Raw genomic sequence first — 18,199 nt, 5'->3', positions numbered from 1 at the left:
TTTGTCTATATGTTTGCTTAATCTCTGTTAAAAAGATGTCTCTATGGTTAGCTAATCATGCTTCTAAAATTACTAAGGTAAAACGTATAACCAAATTATTGCATTATAATCTGTAGTAACTATTTAGTAGATTCCTAAAACTATTCACTTTTTGTAAATTGTATTCATCACGGATTGATCTCAATTGAGGCATGGTTGAAAATTAAAAAGCAATCTATGGTTGGTCCGTTCTAGTATGGAGATTCTCAAAAGTAACTTCATTCAATGTGAGACAAAACGTGATACTCGTCTGATAATAATAGTGACAACTGTTTCGCTTCTGGCGTATCTGAACTTAATCGATAACAAACTCTCATTAGAACATCCTGAATTAATTCACCAATAGGCCGACTTGTGTAGTCCAGAAAACACAACATATTGTCACTGAAATATTTATGTTTAACAGGCATAAGTACCTCATGGTTTACATTACGGACTGATCTTAGCTAGACAATCATTTAAAATTAGAAAGCATAGGTTAACTGTACCGTCTTATCAATTAATTTATAATGAATAGAAAATACAAATTAATTTGATTTCCATAAAACATCTTTCAACTGTACCTTAATATTATTCCTTCACTTCAAGTTTATGAAAGTAACTGGTTAGGTATTTAATAGTCTTTTTTGATCATCTGACTAGCATCCTTTTTTGAATTTACTCTTATGATAAGGATTAAATAAAATAACTGCATTTTTATAACAGAAATCTTGATGATATAACATATAGAATGCATGGTTACATTGATTAATCACTGTGTACTAACTGATTTCATATTTATCCTTATTCCGTAGTAGTGTTCAGAATATTATCTATCAAGTTGAGATATTGCTATTATTCAAGACAAATTTAAAATTGGTTACTACTACGTGATCAGCCACTTGTAAGTATTTCAGTCTTACTAGGAGTCAATCGTGACCCAACAACTTACTTCCTGATGCCCCAGACTGTCAAACTGGTCGATACTAGTTTAAATCTAACATGAAGTATGATTCGTGCCAATTAGGATGAAATCTGGTTCGAACGAGGTTCTCTATAAACTATCTCCAACCATTTATCATCAGACAGCATATTCTTTAGCTCTATTTCAAGTGTTCGCCTTTAACCAGCTTTTAAAGAATTTTTATGTTTGTATGAATACTCACTGATAAGTGACTATTTAAAGATAAGTAAGCAGGTGACAAACATCGTTATTTTATCAGTATGAAGATCTTGGAGATTGTCGAGTTTTATTGAAACCAAGAACCAATAACGTTTATATAGCCATTGAAAACATGGAAACATTTTACCCCTCAATATCAAAAATTGATTTTAGTTAGACTCGTACACTCTTTTGGGTCTCGGCTCAGTGGTTTTAAACTAAAGCTGTCACGCGCGGAGCCGAAGATGCTAGATCAGAACACCAGTGCAAGGTCGTGAGTGTGTACTTCTGAGAAGTCTCATACTGGGAAGAAATAGGTATCCAGTGGGTTTTTTTGTTTCTAATGGTTGTCTAACTTAGATTATTATTTTATCTTGCTGTAGACTGTTGATCTCGGGTTTATATAGCTGTGAGATATTATGTTGACTAACTTGATTTTCTGATGAGAATGATAGATCAGTACAGTTGGAAATAAAAATTACCACTTAAAAATGGTTCAAATATTCACAACTTGGGAACTAGTAAGTAAAGAGTAAGTTGAAGAGGAGTAAATAAATAAACGAGTGAAATAAATCAGTAAAGTGTATGGAGAAAATATAAATAACAAATGCAATTATATCATCTGTAATGGTGTTTAGCCATATGAAATAACATGCTCAATTACAGTTAACCTCACATTACATGAAACTGGTTGAAAAGTCATTATCTCGTTAAACAATCGGAATAACTTAGGCTTCGTGAACCGAAACCATTTATTTTGTCGCAAACTTCCAAATGACCTGCCATGACCAGGAGCAGTAAGTCTACATTCCGGCAGGCCAAGAGTTATTTAGTCCCTACCAAAAGGGTCCTACTATTTATCTTCACCTGAAGGAGGATCTTTTCTGAAAGCTAAAGGACAAAGAGCAGGTGCCTGATACTTAAGTAATATTTACAGATGAAGAGAGAGTTGGAATACCCTCATTTCAAACTAATCGCATAGATTTATCACAAGATCCTGAAGGATAGAATGGTATACTAACATATTTTGTTCACTGGTTATCGCTACTTTATGGATTAAACTTTTAGATCGGAACCTCAGAATAAGTCAACTAAGAGAAGCATTTGATCCATTTGAAATTCTGAAGAATAACCCAACCCATACATACACATATAAAACACTTTTGAAGTAAGTTGTTTCAACTCGCCTATTCACAATATTGATGGATGAATTGATCAGTTAGGGTTGGCAGATAGATTTATCTTAAACGGGACGAAATACACAAACTATATATAAGCTATTCCATAACTCCACTAACAAGAGGGAAAAACAAGCCCTCATTATGAAAACATAATCTAGAATTCGTAAACTATTTGAATAAAATTAACTTTTAATGAATGAATAATGTGGAAAATTTGCATTTGATTTACTAATTTGTTATTTCACTCACTGATATCCTCTTTCTTTCTTTCTTTCTCATACACACACAGATTATTCAATTGAATTCCATGAATTAATAGAAATTTATTAATACAATGATATCCCTTCTGTTCTTTGTTGTTGTTGTTATTATCATTGTTGTTCATTAATTTTTTCTTATCGATTATGAATAAGTCAAAAATAAATGTGAATGAACAAGTTCAAGCAAAAGTAAACAGTAAAGAAAATTTGAAACAAAGAATTGCCATCTTACCCGCACTTTTTTTTTCTACAAAAATATAATTCGTTACTTATTTTCTTTTTCAATCGGCGTTTCTTTCTCTCACTCTCTCTCTCTCTCTCGATTTCGATAAATGCCAGAAAAAGAGCAAGAGAAGAAAAGTAAAATGGTGAAAAAGATAAATAATTAGATAATACACAAATAATTTTGAGCTTGTTACTCATTGACTTCCTATCGATAATGGATATATATATAATCACTGCGTATTATCAAAAACGCATAAGTAATATGACAAGAGCAAACAATTAGAGAATAGATAAATGACTAAAAACACAACTTGCTGTTGAGATTATTCGTTTAATCTATTCAGTCTTTAATATCCTACTTCTTGATTATTTTTTGTTCATGTAACTTATTAGTTATAAAAATAAACAGTAAACTAGATTAATAATTAGTTAATTAATTAATCGAGTTAAATACCAAATGAAATTGTGTCAGTTTATTTAACCTGTTCATCAGATCAGTTGATAATAGACAAATATAGTGACAATTGGATAGACAGACACAGGCAAATAGATAGATAGATAGATAGATAGATAGATAGATAGATAGATAGATAGATAGATAGATAGATAGATAGATAGATAGATAGATAGATAGATAGATAGATAGATAGATAGATAGATAGATAGATAGATAGATAGATAGATAGATAGATAGATAGATAGATAGATAGATAGATAGATAGATAGATAGATAGATAGATAGATAGATAGATAGATAGATAGATAGATAGATAGATAGATAGATAGATAGATAGATAGATAGATAGATAGATAGATAGATAACGTATAATACACTGAATTATGGAATATATTCTAACTAGAAGTTTGAAAGAAGTTGAAAATATACTTGTCAATCTTTATCACTTGTCGGTGAAACATGTCTGCATCTTCAATAAAATACATATTGTTGTTTAAAATCGTTCCAAAAAAACTGATAGTTGCTATTATGATGATATAGTTGATTCGATAAAATGAGTAAAAATTTCAGGTATAGTTGAACTATAATAATTTTCCTTACAGAATCCAAATTCCAAATCCAAATAGACTTGATTAAGAAAAAGAGAATTCAGTGAATACAAGCGAAATACAAGGATACACTGACCAACTAACTGACTAGTTATGAATATATAACATGAAATTAAATTCTTTTTTCTCTCTATTTTAATAAATATAAATTTAACAAATTAATTATCTGAAATATAAATAAAATTCCATGGATCATAATCAGTAACATGTTTTCCTCGTTCTTAGTATTGATCGAATATTATTTACCAAGTTTCAATATGGCCACTAGTTGGAAGTCATTTGTAAGAGGCTCTATAATGAGATTGGTTTTGTATTGTGAAGGCATTGGTGTTCCTAATGAAATTTGAACTATATTCATATCACAAAAACCTTGAGTGATGTATGTTCAACTCTTGAAAAGATTCGTTACACTAGTCACTACTAAGCATAGTTTACACTCATTCCATGATATAACAAATGATTTTTTTCTTCAAAAGTATATATGATTAAACTTATGTAGTCTATTTGTTTTATCTACTAACAATGACCGCATTTTCATTTACTATTAAAAGAGAAGGAGGATTTCTGTGTGGCACAATTTTCAACTGGTATGTGTTTAGAAATCTCAATAGATTCCTACTTATGTTTTAACTCAATTTAAATACTGAACATTATAAGCATTTGATAAGCTTGAGGTGGGTTTGAATACATTTTAAAGATTCATTTTAAATAAGAAGCCTCAAATTCAATGACTTGTAGTAAAAACATAAAGACTGGTGATATGGATTTATTTGACCCCACAAATAAATGGAAGTGATATTTGAATAGGGTACTTTTTATATTATATTTATTTACAATCAGATTTGCATGATTTGAACCTGTTGGAATTTAACATCAGTTGATGAGTAAATTAGTATCATGCTGATAGATTTTCGCATTGACTTAATTTCGCTCTTTTGATCCTTTCATGTGACAAAAATACCAGATATTCTTGTTTTGAAAAAAAACTGATGAGAAAAGGAGGTTTTACTCGATGTACCATGCAATAAGTCTAAAGTAGGCGTTAGGTGGTTGTAATTAATTGAGAGGACACCTGAATAGCTCAATGGTGACATCTCAGATCATGAAGTTAGATGATTCTTGTTACAATTTCATGTGGAATATCAGCTCCTTCAAGACTAAGGGTACTGCTTGTTGACGAATGTCAAGGTTTTTGACAGCTATTGCCAACTGCTTAACAACTCAGAATAGTACATGAGATGTTGAACCACTTAGACTAACGACCAAATCGAAAAATTAATCGATAGAATTTATTCAACACTAAAGGACCAGATAAACATGACATTAGTCCCTATTCAATGATCAATTATTTGCAAGTAAAATAATTTACTGCTCTCTAGGTAACTGGTTCAGATATTAACAATCCGTTGATTACATAAAACTTTCAAAATCGATTTGATTAAGCTTTTACTATAAAGTTGAATAAATAATCATGAAAACTTCAGTAGTTCACAATCTCCCGTTTTTTCTCTCTGTACACGATTCGTATTTGAATATTATCTACCGAATTTAATTTGAATACTGAAAATTTGTTTTGGATATAACTGTGAAAGAAAAATTTAATATTTGAAACAGGAAAACACTGAGACAAGTAAATAATTAAATACGTCTTTATATATATATATATATATATATATATATATATATATATATATAGAAAAAAGAAAAGAAAGAATCATCCTCAAACCCCCAGGAAACAATAAAACGAAACGGATTCATCATCAATGCACAAAAATCAAACGAGTAAAATCAGAACTAGAATGAAGTAAGAAATAATAGAGGTAGGCAGAGGTTAATTAAGATATATATGAAGTACATAATGTGACGATATGACAGATATTTGACAAAAATGAGATATTTATTTTGTAAATACAATACAATACAATACGCATTACTTCTGTAAGACGTTTGCCTATATATACATAAAAACAGATACATGGATATATAGATAGATAGGCAAACATATACACAGATCTATGTACTATAGTCAAACTGTATTTTATTGTATGTACGCTGTAAGAGATCCTTTATGAAATTGTATATTTGTATAGTTTGAGTTCTATGCATACATACGCGTAATTCGATAATTGAAAGTTCATTTGAAGAAAAAAAACCTAGCTCTTACTCAAAACTGATGAACAATTTCAAGCATACATACAAACATATATTAATTGTGTATACACCAAAAGATATGGAATCATCATCAAAAGTGGTGATTCTCAACACCAAAAATAACACACCAACACAAAATGAATTGAGAATGAGGATGAGAAAGAACGGGAGATTACAAACAGGTTAAAAGAAAAGTAATATACAGAAGAAAAAAAAACAAATGAGAATAGAAATTAACAGTTATCACCATTATTATAAGTAGTATTATTATTAATAGTAATATTAGAAGCAAAGTGTTTAGATCGGTTGAAATATATATCAGATTGTGTATGGTAATTTTCTTTTGGAAATTTCTAATTAACTACCCATATATATATACGATGAAAATGAATATCACTGTATTGGTAGTAATAGTAGTACTTACCAGTAGTATAAATGAGGTAATTCATCTATGTATTTTTGTTTAGGAATGTGGCTTTACTTTTCTTATTTATATATGCACAATAAGGAGAGTATTCACAGGGATAAATGTTTGTTTATCTATCTGTCTATCCATCAATCTACTTGTATATGCACATTTTTGTGTTAATGCCCAAAGTGATATATTTTTATATGAAGTATTCATGTCGATGTGGAAGATGATGAGTTTGACAAAAGTGTAGTAGTCTGAACAAATGCACATAGAGCATAATATTGCATCATTTGTTGTGTAATATTATTATTATTATCATTATTGCTATCACTGTCATTATTTACACAATTTAAATCATTTCCAAATGATTGAAATTTTTTAATATAGTTATGGATCATATCGGATTGTGATAATTTTGTCATTTGATCATTAGGATTAGTTAAATTTGTACTGTTCAATAATAAATCGTCTTTAAGTTTATCTAATGAATCCGACATCAGACCATTCGTCGTAGATGTTGTTATGGCAGTAGTAGTAGTATGATGTGGATTACTAGGAGAATTATTTGAAGTAGTAATAGTAGTAGTAGCAGTAATGTTATTGGTAGAAGAATTGTTAAAGTTGAAATTTAAACTTGTTTCTTTCCCTTTCAAATTTGTATACTGTAAAAACTTGCGAAAGTCTATATTCATATTAGAAGAATGATGATTGGACAAATTCAACAAATCAGGGTGATTAATTAAATCATTTGAACATGAGTTATTAGAATTATTAGTACTATTTTGTAATGAATTTGTTGTTATTGTCGAGGTTCCAAGAGATGGTGATTTAGATAATAAAGAATTGTTTGGTTCTTGTAAACGATTCAAAAAGTATCCCCAAAGTAGATTGTTAGCAGTATTAGATGCTAGCGTAGATGGTGACAATGTTTGTGATGAGGATATTTCATTGAAAATAAGTTTTTGTATATCAGGATATTGATTTTCCGACTGATCTTCAGATGGACCAAATAGATTATCCATGCGATTTGAATCTGATTGAAGTAGAAATAATGATAAAAAAAACTGATGAACTATTAGTTCTTAATGTAAATTACGTGATATACAATCAGTTTTAACAATTGGTTGATCACTGAGTAGTGGCCAGTCTCATTCCTATTCATTACTATGATGGTGATTAAATTTTATCAACTATTAGTCTAAATAGTTCAACATGTGAATTGTATTAAGATTTTAGGTGGTTGGAGGAAGTTAGAGTGGAAATTCACCTCAACCTGAGTCTCGTCCCAGTTGACACTTTTCAGAAAAGCTTACCTGAAATCTTGAGAGAACTGTTGTTTCTTATAGAATTCTAGCCCCATCACCTAATTTCATGGGTTGAGACATTATCAACCCGATCGGCACTAAAAGACTAAACAAACATTACACTAATCACTACTCAGTGATCAGTCAATCACTACAGGAATCTAGTCACTATCCGAATAGCTCAGTGGTAACGCCCTGAACTTCGGAGCTAGGTAATATAATTTTGAATCCCATTAGATGCACAAGTTCCCTCAAGAATCCAGGTAAGCTTTACTGGTGAGTGTCAACATCTACAAAACTTATGGCGAGCAGGATTTCTTCTCAACTATCTACAGCTCCCTAAAATGAGTGGTTTTGAAAGAACTATTAAGGGTCGCAGATTAATGGAATATTCACTCCAAATTCTTACGATTAGTATACATTTTCGATACTATAGGAGTGAAATTTAACAACCCGTAAATTTTACAACGAGCATATCATATTGAAATCTTAAACAATTATTGATAATTAGATGTTTTATCACAAGTATACTATGGTGATAAGCCAATCAGATAAGGAGTGGTTAGGCTTCAATTTTGATAGACATTTAAAATGCTATGATAACTAACTTGTTCTTTACCAAGAGCTTACTAGAATTTACGATTATTCTCTACTTTTAAAATGCAAGAAATCTACTAAAATATGTCTGTTATGCAATCATACAATGAATGTGACACTATATGAAACCCAAGTTACCTAAAAACGCTAACTGTTAATGTAGATTTTATCTGAAAAGGGAAATTATACGTTGAGCGAATCAAACTGATATTAGTTTATAGTAAAAGCATTATCTGGGAAGTGAACTAATCCTCAAAAACCAAATACTTGTTGACCGAATTTGAAGGCTTAACTCATTTTTCCTCTTTCAGCTGTTATATATATATATATATATATATATATAATATTAAGTATAGCGGTTAAAGATAACTAAAATTGATATCGATCGATAAAATAACATGAAATTAAATCATATGTTATTGTGGTGTTTGAATGAACTAATGATTCCTTTGTACTTGTTGAATGCTTGATTTCGAATTCCAAATACAGTACATTCGTTTGTACTTATCTAGTACTTCTTGATCCGATTACATTATTTCTGGGATTCTTAGCTCATGCTATGATTCAAATACTCCTAATCATCATAGTGATGAACTGAGATCAATAAAGAAATAGTAAAGAACAGAAAGTTAGTTCCACATTGTACATTCTCAACGTGGAATAAAGATCCTAAAACAAATCTTAAATCTATTGAATTTGGAAACACTTGACTGACTGGATTCAATGATTCAGTAAACCTACGATGATGCCATGTACAAAGAATGATTTCAGGCATATTGATTTCGTATTGTTCAGAATGATAATCGAGTAGTATTGAGTAGTATTGAAGTTCATTGTATGATGTATGTTAGTAATCAGCGTTTATTTTTAAATTAAACGAACTTTTTGTAAAATCATAAAATAAACTTGAGATTAACGGAGTATTTATTCATAGATTGTATTCGTCATAAATTAATCTCAGTTGTGAGACCACTAGAAAACAGAAGTTACCGGATATCTGAGTTGGTCTTAGAATGAGAATTTTCAATAATGCCCACCGACGACCCTCAGGGAATCAAATCAAGGACCTTCTGGTCTCGTAGAGAGTGTTGAACGGCTAGAACTACCAGGTCAATGTCCAATGGTACAATTCTAAACTAAGTCAATTTTATATATGGCTCAATGATCATACAACATCATTTAGAACCATTTCAATCCCTTTATGTTTTCTCTCTACTTCTCACTAGAACTTCAGAAACATCTTTTATTAAATCACTAGCGGACTGACCATTATAGTTCAGTCGAAAGGGTTTTGTGAAGGTTGCATTCATCACAAATTGATCTGTTGATGTACCAATGTAAATTCTGTTAGGTTTAAATAACTATCCAATACTCTTTAGTTTTAAAAAAGTACTCTTAGTGAGATCAATCTGTGACGCATACAACTTACAAAATAAACTCAGCTTCACAATACCCTTTTCCAACGTAACCAAAATTTGAAGTAAACATATATCAACACACACATACAAAAACCGATAAAAAAATGGTGGAATTCTGTCTGTAAATTTCAGAATAACCCCCTCCTTTTATTTATCACATTTAAAAACAAATAAATAAATCAGAAGAACAAACAACTTGACCTTCAAAATATAAAATCCACTTCATGGGCACAATTGCCGAATATGAATTTGTATGTTTGTGTGTCAATATTTGTGTGAAATAGAAAGATTTCAATTTAATTTCTCAAATATTTAACACAAACAAATCACCGTACAAACGCATACATGTATATTGAGGAAATCTCAAGTATGAAAAGAGTTTAAACATAGAAATTGATTGAAAATTAATAGACTGTCATTCAATTAAAACAATTTTTTGTCATATATTACTACAATTGACACTTAAATTATTATTTCTCATAAATGAAAACAAGAGAAAAACCACGAGAGGGAAGTAGAAAAAAAAGCAATGTCTAATACAAAATCACTTCAGTTTATTATTATTATAAACAATTCATTTCTCTTCATATATATTCAACTTGTTATAAAAAGCAATGAAGAGAATACTGTCGATCATGTAAAAGTTAATTTAAGTAAATTAAAATATTTACTAAGTTTAAGATCATTTAATTTCGTAAAAAATTTAATTACTTTCACTATTCTTACACTCATGTGAATGTACGTAAGTATATTCTCAAAACTGAGAGATTTCGAAATATGAATAGTTCAATTAAAATGACTTATCGCTTAATTTATTCAAACTTATTCAAGACGACACATTTAAAATTTTTAAAAACATGAATTACACAAGACAGTAAATACGTTTCAGTAAACTTAAGATTGAAACATTCGTCTAGTGAAGTAAGTTGCCTTTTATTCGTCCTATTTACTGGATACCAGGTACAGGTTCTGCCAATCAAAACGAGAAATTTTTAAGAATAATAGAAAATTTCAGTATTAACAAATAAGGCACCATTTGTCATGTTTATTTTTGGTGAGTTTTTAGTCTACTTAATCAAAATTATAAGTAGCTAAAAAAGGTAAAATTAAAATATGTTTTCTGTCTCATAAAAGATTAACTGTTATTGAAAATCACACCCTCGCTCTCGAAAAATAGTCATAATGTTAATGAGTTATATGTATCTCGCTCCCTTCATTCAGTGCTTATTAATTAGTAGACAAACAATTGTACATCTGACTATCAAAGAATTGTCCAGATAATTATGTATTATCGATCTCTCTCTCTCTCTCTGAATATATGTGATATATAATTATTAATTCGGAATAAATATCGAAAGAAAGACAGCGAGAAAGAGAGACCAAGAAGTAAGTAGCAAATAAAGACAAAGATAGCAAAATTGAAAAAAACCTTCCTAATTGGTTATTAGTTTTAGATTTATGATAATCTCTATTTTTGGTTTATGTCCTAATTGGTTAATCTATTATCTCGAAGATTTCACTTCACTTATAATTGCGCATATATATGAAGAGGCTTATGCAAACAAAATTCTATCCTCTTTTTAACTCAAATGCCTTACCATATGACTGACTGTGCAGGTATTTACATAGTCTAATTTCAAACAACCAAAAAACCAAATCAATATATATATATATATAAACAAAGTTGAAATTAAAATGGTAACACAGAAACACGATAAGACAAGACACATTACTTATTTTGTTATCATAAAAAAGGCTACAACAAAAATTGTAAATTGAATTAAATCCTATAATTATGGGATGTTTCATGTTACTTATTTAAAAATAAAGAAATATATCTTATTGATTTTTATAGGATTGTATTTAGTTGTTAGCTAGTTTGTTTGTTTGTTGAACTGTCCCATTTAGATATTATTGGTTATGATAACAATAACAACAATAGTAATCATTATTATCATTATTACTATTATCGTGGGCTTTATTAGTTAATTGATGGGTTGCCTTGAGAGGAAAATCTTATTGTGTGAGGAAATAAATAGTAGGTAGATTTTAATTCCCCTTTTATATGTATCGATATGTGTGTGCGTGTGTACGTGTACTAAGAGGAATTGTTTATTCTTTTCTTTTTAAATTCAATTAAAACTTAATAGACTAAGAAAATAGATTATTGATTTGATAAATGTGACTGTTCATTCTATTGAATTTTTTTAACTTGGTAACCATACTACTCATGTTAATTGTGTTAGCTGGATGGAAACCTGAAAAATTACTCGAAAGAGACTTTAGAAACTGTGAAAAATGGTTCAACCAATCAGCGTTTCTTGTGAAACCTCCAAGAGAATCATAGAAAATAGTGGTTTAAATATTATGATCTGTATCAATAATTATTAATGATGTTGCCGTTTTTAGCTTCCAGAATGTCAAAGTTACATATAAACATAGGTATACTGTCACTTTCCGTACATGAACTAATCTTGAAAGTAAAATTTCGCATATAGTTCTCGCCTTTTACTTAGAAAATCATTTGGATCCAAAACGCAATGAATAATCTAAACATCTAGGGATCGATTTTTGTTGGGGATAAACACTGTTGACGAGATTCCGTCCTAGAACGAAACAATTATTGGATTATTTTAAAATTTTTAATGATTATTTAGTTAGATAAGTTATTTAACCGGTGGTATAAGCTGTCTTCCAATTATAAAGCCATGAAAATCTCCGTCCATGTCGATTGTTTTTTTCGTGTGTTAGACGGCTGGAACTCCTACCCAACATAGGTTTCATCCAGGTTGGTACTCATCAGTATGGTTTACCTGATATCTTGAGAAAACTGGTGTTCCCCATGGGATTCGAACCCAAATCATTCAGCTTGGCTATCTGAGACATTATGGCCATGCTATTCCGGATCTGACAAGCTTATTATTGGACTAACTCCAAATATCTAACGTAGTGCACATGGTGTTCGGTTACTTATACTAGTAGCCATGTTGCAAGTTGACTAATATAATTAACAACATTAAAGAAGGACTTGGCATATATGACATTGGTTACTACTCATAGATTAATTAATTGTACTTTTATGTAAATTGCTTGGCTGCCCAAACAGTAGGAGGTAAAGTGGGATTCAAATATGCCACCTAATGACTGAAAACCAGATGCCCTAAATACTAAGGCGTCAATCCACTAAACAATTTTTCTTATCTTCTACGAATATTCGTCAATATTAGGACAAAGAGTTTGAAAAAAATTGGGCGCCGAGTATTGGAAAAACATTATACGTGAAAATTATGATTTAAGTAATCTCAGTGATTGAAATTTCAATAATTCCAACGTTTATATTTGACTTGCTTGTCAAACATTATATATTCTTTAATAACTTTGATTATGATTACTACTCTGAAGAAGTCCAGACAAGTTTGCTGGACGAAACACTGGAATTATTTAAATTCATATTTCTCAGCAAAATGCACGCAACGTCAAACCATTCAGACTAATGGTCATATTGAAGTGTTATGGATGAAAATTCGATCAGTAACAACGACTGGATAAATTTAAAATTGGTTGCAAATCGGTGATCCCTTGATGTAAATGTTTTAGTCCTACAGGAGGCCAATGAACGCTCAAGTAGCCTGGAGACAACGTCTCGGTCTATGAAACTGTATGATGCAGATTGGAATCTTAATATTGCAGTTAAGCCTTATTGATGGCTATCAGCCAGCATGAAAAATAGGTCTTAGATGCCCTCCAACTACCATCAACCACTTAACACTTGATATTTCTATATTTTAATATATATATATTCTTTGTCTTATCTTTTGTGTATAACTTCCAGAATCAGTTCACTTTCGCATAACTTACTGTGATATCATCATCTCTTGTATGACAAGCAATGAATAATATTTTGTTTTTGCAAAAAATTATAAACGTAGTCATGATCTATACTCTTGATAAAGACTACAATAGACTAAAATGCGTGGGTACATATATGTGTGAGAGAATAATATTACATTATTAATTAAGAATTTCAGACGTAATTATTAACATGTCTTGTTGATTTCAACTAGCTCTTGTGCTTCCACTATGGATGCGCACAATCTGTCTCTCTCTCCCTCTCTCTCAAGCACTAATCACTCGTACTCTTTCGGACTTTCACTTCTTTTTAATCCGTCTCTCTTTAATAAGTTCGACATGTGATTTGTTTGAAATTTTTCTATCACATACACACAAACATACATATAAAGGGAGAATTTATTTCCACGCAAATAAGTAACATACACAAAAGTACACTAAAATACATAAATCTTGGTTACTTTTTTTCCACACGGTTGATAATTAAATGTAATATAATTTTAGTCATGTAGATGTGATAAGTTTTTGGGCTTAGATTCCTATATAAATTAGTCTCTTTATTGGTCTTTTGTTCTTTGTCATTGTCTTCTTCTTCACCTACTAGTTTCCCTCTTTAATTTTTTAATGAATTTAAATAATGAATTAATTAATCAATGTTGAATTAATGTAGTTCTATCCTTGATTCGGTTTTTCTTTTTATGTGTTACTGGTTTTTTTGTAATTGTCTTACCTCAGTCATATTTAAATTGTGTTTTTAATGAAGAAAAAAGCGAGAGAGAGGCTGTCTCTCTTTTTCTGGTATGGAAAAAAGTTAATTTTGTTTTTACTCTATCCTGCTTCTTCTCAGAATAACATCTCCCCCTATGACTAAATGTCTTATTTAGCTTGTGTGTCTGTGCCAGTTTCAATTTGTCTGGTTCCATCATTTATTTTGGAATAATTGATTATCTCGATCTTTTATAATTATTACTAATACCATTACTACTACTACTACTACTGCTACTACTACTATTACTACTACTACTACTTCTTATGCATTTTATAGATAAGATAAACGATGTCATTTATGTCGATCATACACACAAAAAAAACGGATCAACATCTATCTGAATCTTTTATTTCACCTCTGCCTGTTCTTACTTATCGGGTTTCATTGTTCTGTTTCTGTTTCACACTCACTCTCATACTTTTTATCTTTTTCCCGTCCTTTAATAAATTTCCTTATATTGATACTAACTATTAGCCTTTTTCAAATATATTATCAGTTAGTAACTATCTATTCTTAACACTTATTCTCCTATTCTTCTCATATCCTCCATCATTCTTCATGTATACCACCTTAACTGATTCTTTTTATTGTTTAACAATAAATAACAGCTGTGCAATTTATAATAATGCATTATGGAGTGACTTCAAATTCGACAATTATCACGAGATAGTTGTGGATGAACACTTGTTCAAGTGTATCATGAAGTCAGGATGAAATAGTCAGATAGTGTTTCTTAATTTTCAATGGCTGTTTAATTTGAGCAAGACTATAATGCAAAAATTTAATAAACTTTCCAAATTTATTTATTAATATAGTCTAATTGTCCCCTTTATTAATAATAAGCACTGAATCATGTTCAGTCTCCGTTGGAATAATGTACACCTCGAAATGTGGTTGGCCCAATTAATGTATATAATTATTCAAATTTATTTTATATTTTTAAGAACTGTTGCAAAATAATCAAACCAATTAATAATATATATGCTTACTAATTTGTTTATTTGTATCTGACTCCACCTTCAAATCTAGTCCATGTTGATTTAATTGTGTACCATTTAAATATTGTAAATTGAAAGGGAATTGTGGACAGGAAGTTATCAAATTTTCTAAAATTGAATTTTGAACAACATTATCAATCACAGTATTACTACTATTATTATTAGTAGTAGTATTAGTAGTACTAGTAGTATTAGTAATTTGAGTAGCATTACTACTAGTTGTATTATCATTCAGAGTATTTAAACATGGGTCATGATTACTTCCATTACAGTCAGATAAAGTTGATGTTTTTGTCAAGAGATTTAATTTAGATTTCAATAATGAATTCATAAAAACACCGAAATCAGATAGATTCGTTAAAAATTTCGTTACATCTTCAGTAGGATTCAATTCATTCATCGAACAGTTGATCTCATTTAACGGGATTGAAGTAGATGATGAAGAATTGAGAGAATTGGAATTTTTCTTTTCATGATTATCAATATTATTAATTGATTTTATAGATTTTATGAGATTTTGATAAAACAGTTTGGATGATGATGATTGAAGTTTCGCAAATGGGTCATTTATACTGTTATAGTTATCATTATTATTATTACTAACATTACTATTATTATTATTATTATTGGCTGTAAGCGATAAAACAGAAAATGGTAAATCTCTAGTTTTTGAGTTATTCACTCCCATTGTTCTAGTCTTGTCTATTTCATCATCATCATCATCATCACATCACCATCATCAATATCATTATCAAAGTCATGATCATCAGCATTAACAGGATCACCATTATCAGTATTATCATTATCATAATTATTACTGATATTTTTCATAGTATGTTTACGTTGTTTACAAGTAGTTGGAGTTGATTTTCTACTCGATAAATAATGCTGATAATGCCGATTATTATTTACAGATGATTTAATTAAACAATTTAAATTAGAATTTATAGTTTGATGTTTATTATTTCCAATAGTTTTTATTGATGATTTATCAAATAATTGTGAATTTATTAATTCTGATGATTTAGTTGTATTGAATAAATTATCATTAAACATTGTTGTTTGATTAGAACAATTCACTAAGTCACTATGAATTGGTGGAGTAATTGATGTTGATGATGGTGATGTTGTATATTTTATATTATCATTGAGAAATGAAAAATTTCTCAATTGTTGATGATAATTATTTAAAAGATCATTTGTAATCAATGATAAATTGAAATGAGATGGTGAAATTGAATTGATTATCATTCCATCTGTATCATCATTGATTTGTTTAAAATCATTATAATTAGAATAACTATTTTTCTGTTGGTGATGATGTTGTTGCTGTACACTTGAACCAGAAACTCTTTTACGACCTGTTGGTGTTGTTGTTGTCAAAAGTCGTGTTTCTAAAATATTTGTTGTATTTATTCGTAAATCTTCTTCATCATTTTCAACAGTTAATAAATTAGATGAAGATGATGACGTCGAAGAGGATGATGCCATCGATGCTGTGGATGTAATGATACTATTGATATTATTATTAGTAGTAGTAGCAGTAGTCAAAGTAGTGTTACTAACATTATTAGTAGGAGTGCAAGTATTATTTGAATTATTAACATTGGTTAATAATTGACTACCTTCTTGTTTGCGCCATTTAGCACGACGATTTTGAAACCATACTTGTACACGTGATTCACTGAGTGACAATTTGGACGCAATATCTTCTCGTGTTACAGCGTCAGGATATGGACAATTATCAAATGCTGCTTCTAAAATTGACAACTGTTGAACTGAAAATGTTGTTCTGTAAAATAAGAAACAGATTTAATAACATTGTTTTGGAACAAAAAAGTTATATCACATTACCATCATTAATTGTCTGTTTAGAATTTTTTAAATTTATATTTCTATATCTATATCATGAACTGATCATAGTTAGACAACATTTAGAAAAAAACAGGAAGCATTGGACCAAAAATTTCGCAAATTTCTACAAACATTCCATACTACTAATAACCACATGTTTACTAGTGATTAGTTTTCAGTCTATGGAATCACTGACTCAAACTAGGGCGAATAAGTAAGTTAAGATCATCTGGTTACGGTCTGCGCGACTATCGTAACCACTGAATATATTAACCCATTTTATTATAATCCAACAGAGGAAAAACAGTGTCATCGTTTGGAAGTAATTTCATGTATATTAGTATGGAGTTGTGAAAATTGTTGGGTGTTATTTACATCACGAACTAATATAAGTTAGACAATCACTGAAAACCTAAGAACACTTGACGACCGTCTCATCATCATATGGGACTCCCCAGTAGTGCTCATCACTAACTTCACAACCGGGACTCAAACTTGAGTCCACCGATCTCACGTGCACATACTTAAGTCAGTTCTCGATATTGTGCAACCACCTTCGATTTCTTTCGATGGGTTCCGTTTCGACAAGGTTCAATGGTATGTAGACTGATGATCATTGATTTGAGTCCCGGTTGCTCATTAAGAGATGAGCACTACTGGAGAGTTCCATATAATGACGAGACGGACCTTCATAGCTTTCAGGTTTTCCATGGTTGTCTAATTTAGATAAGTTAGTGATTTCAATGAAATTTCTCAGATGACCGTTCAGTATTGCAAAAGTTCCAAGCTATTACGCCTTTGATTTTTTCTCAGTAGTTACACTACAAACAAATGCAGTCCAATTTTATTCGATTTGGTATACTTCTAACGCTTACATTCATCCTATTTTTCGGCTCACCGTTTGAATATGCCCACAGTTCATTATTAATGTTCACA

General features: G+C 30.1%; 1 protein-coding gene across 1 annotated transcript in view; it reads right to left on the bottom strand.

Moving 5' to 3' along the window:
- Window positions 1-4,672: 4,672 nt before the first annotated feature.
- The window catches only part of MS3_00000107 (uncharacterized protein), a 38,312-nt gene continuing 24,785 nt past the window's right edge, over window positions 4,673-18,199 (bottom strand). Inside the window, exons 3-4 of the mRNA XM_035730573.2 lie at window positions 15,401-17,201; window positions 4,673-7,507 (exon numbers count right to left, since the gene is read on the bottom strand). Of these exons, the coding sequence (XP_035588077.2) occupies window positions 16,112-17,201 (1,090 nt within the window). The 3' untranslated portion in view covers window positions 4,673-7,507; window positions 15,401-16,111. The remainder of the gene's footprint in view (window positions 7,508-15,400; window positions 17,202-18,199) is intronic.

This window comes from Schistosoma haematobium, chromosome 1 (genome assembly GCF_000699445.3).
Source record: "Schistosoma haematobium chromosome 1, whole genome shotgun sequence".
NCBI classification, from domain to species: Eukaryota; Metazoa; Platyhelminthes; class Trematoda; order Strigeidida; family Schistosomatidae; genus Schistosoma; species Schistosoma haematobium.
This window is presented reverse-complemented; position numbering and strand designations above follow the sequence as displayed.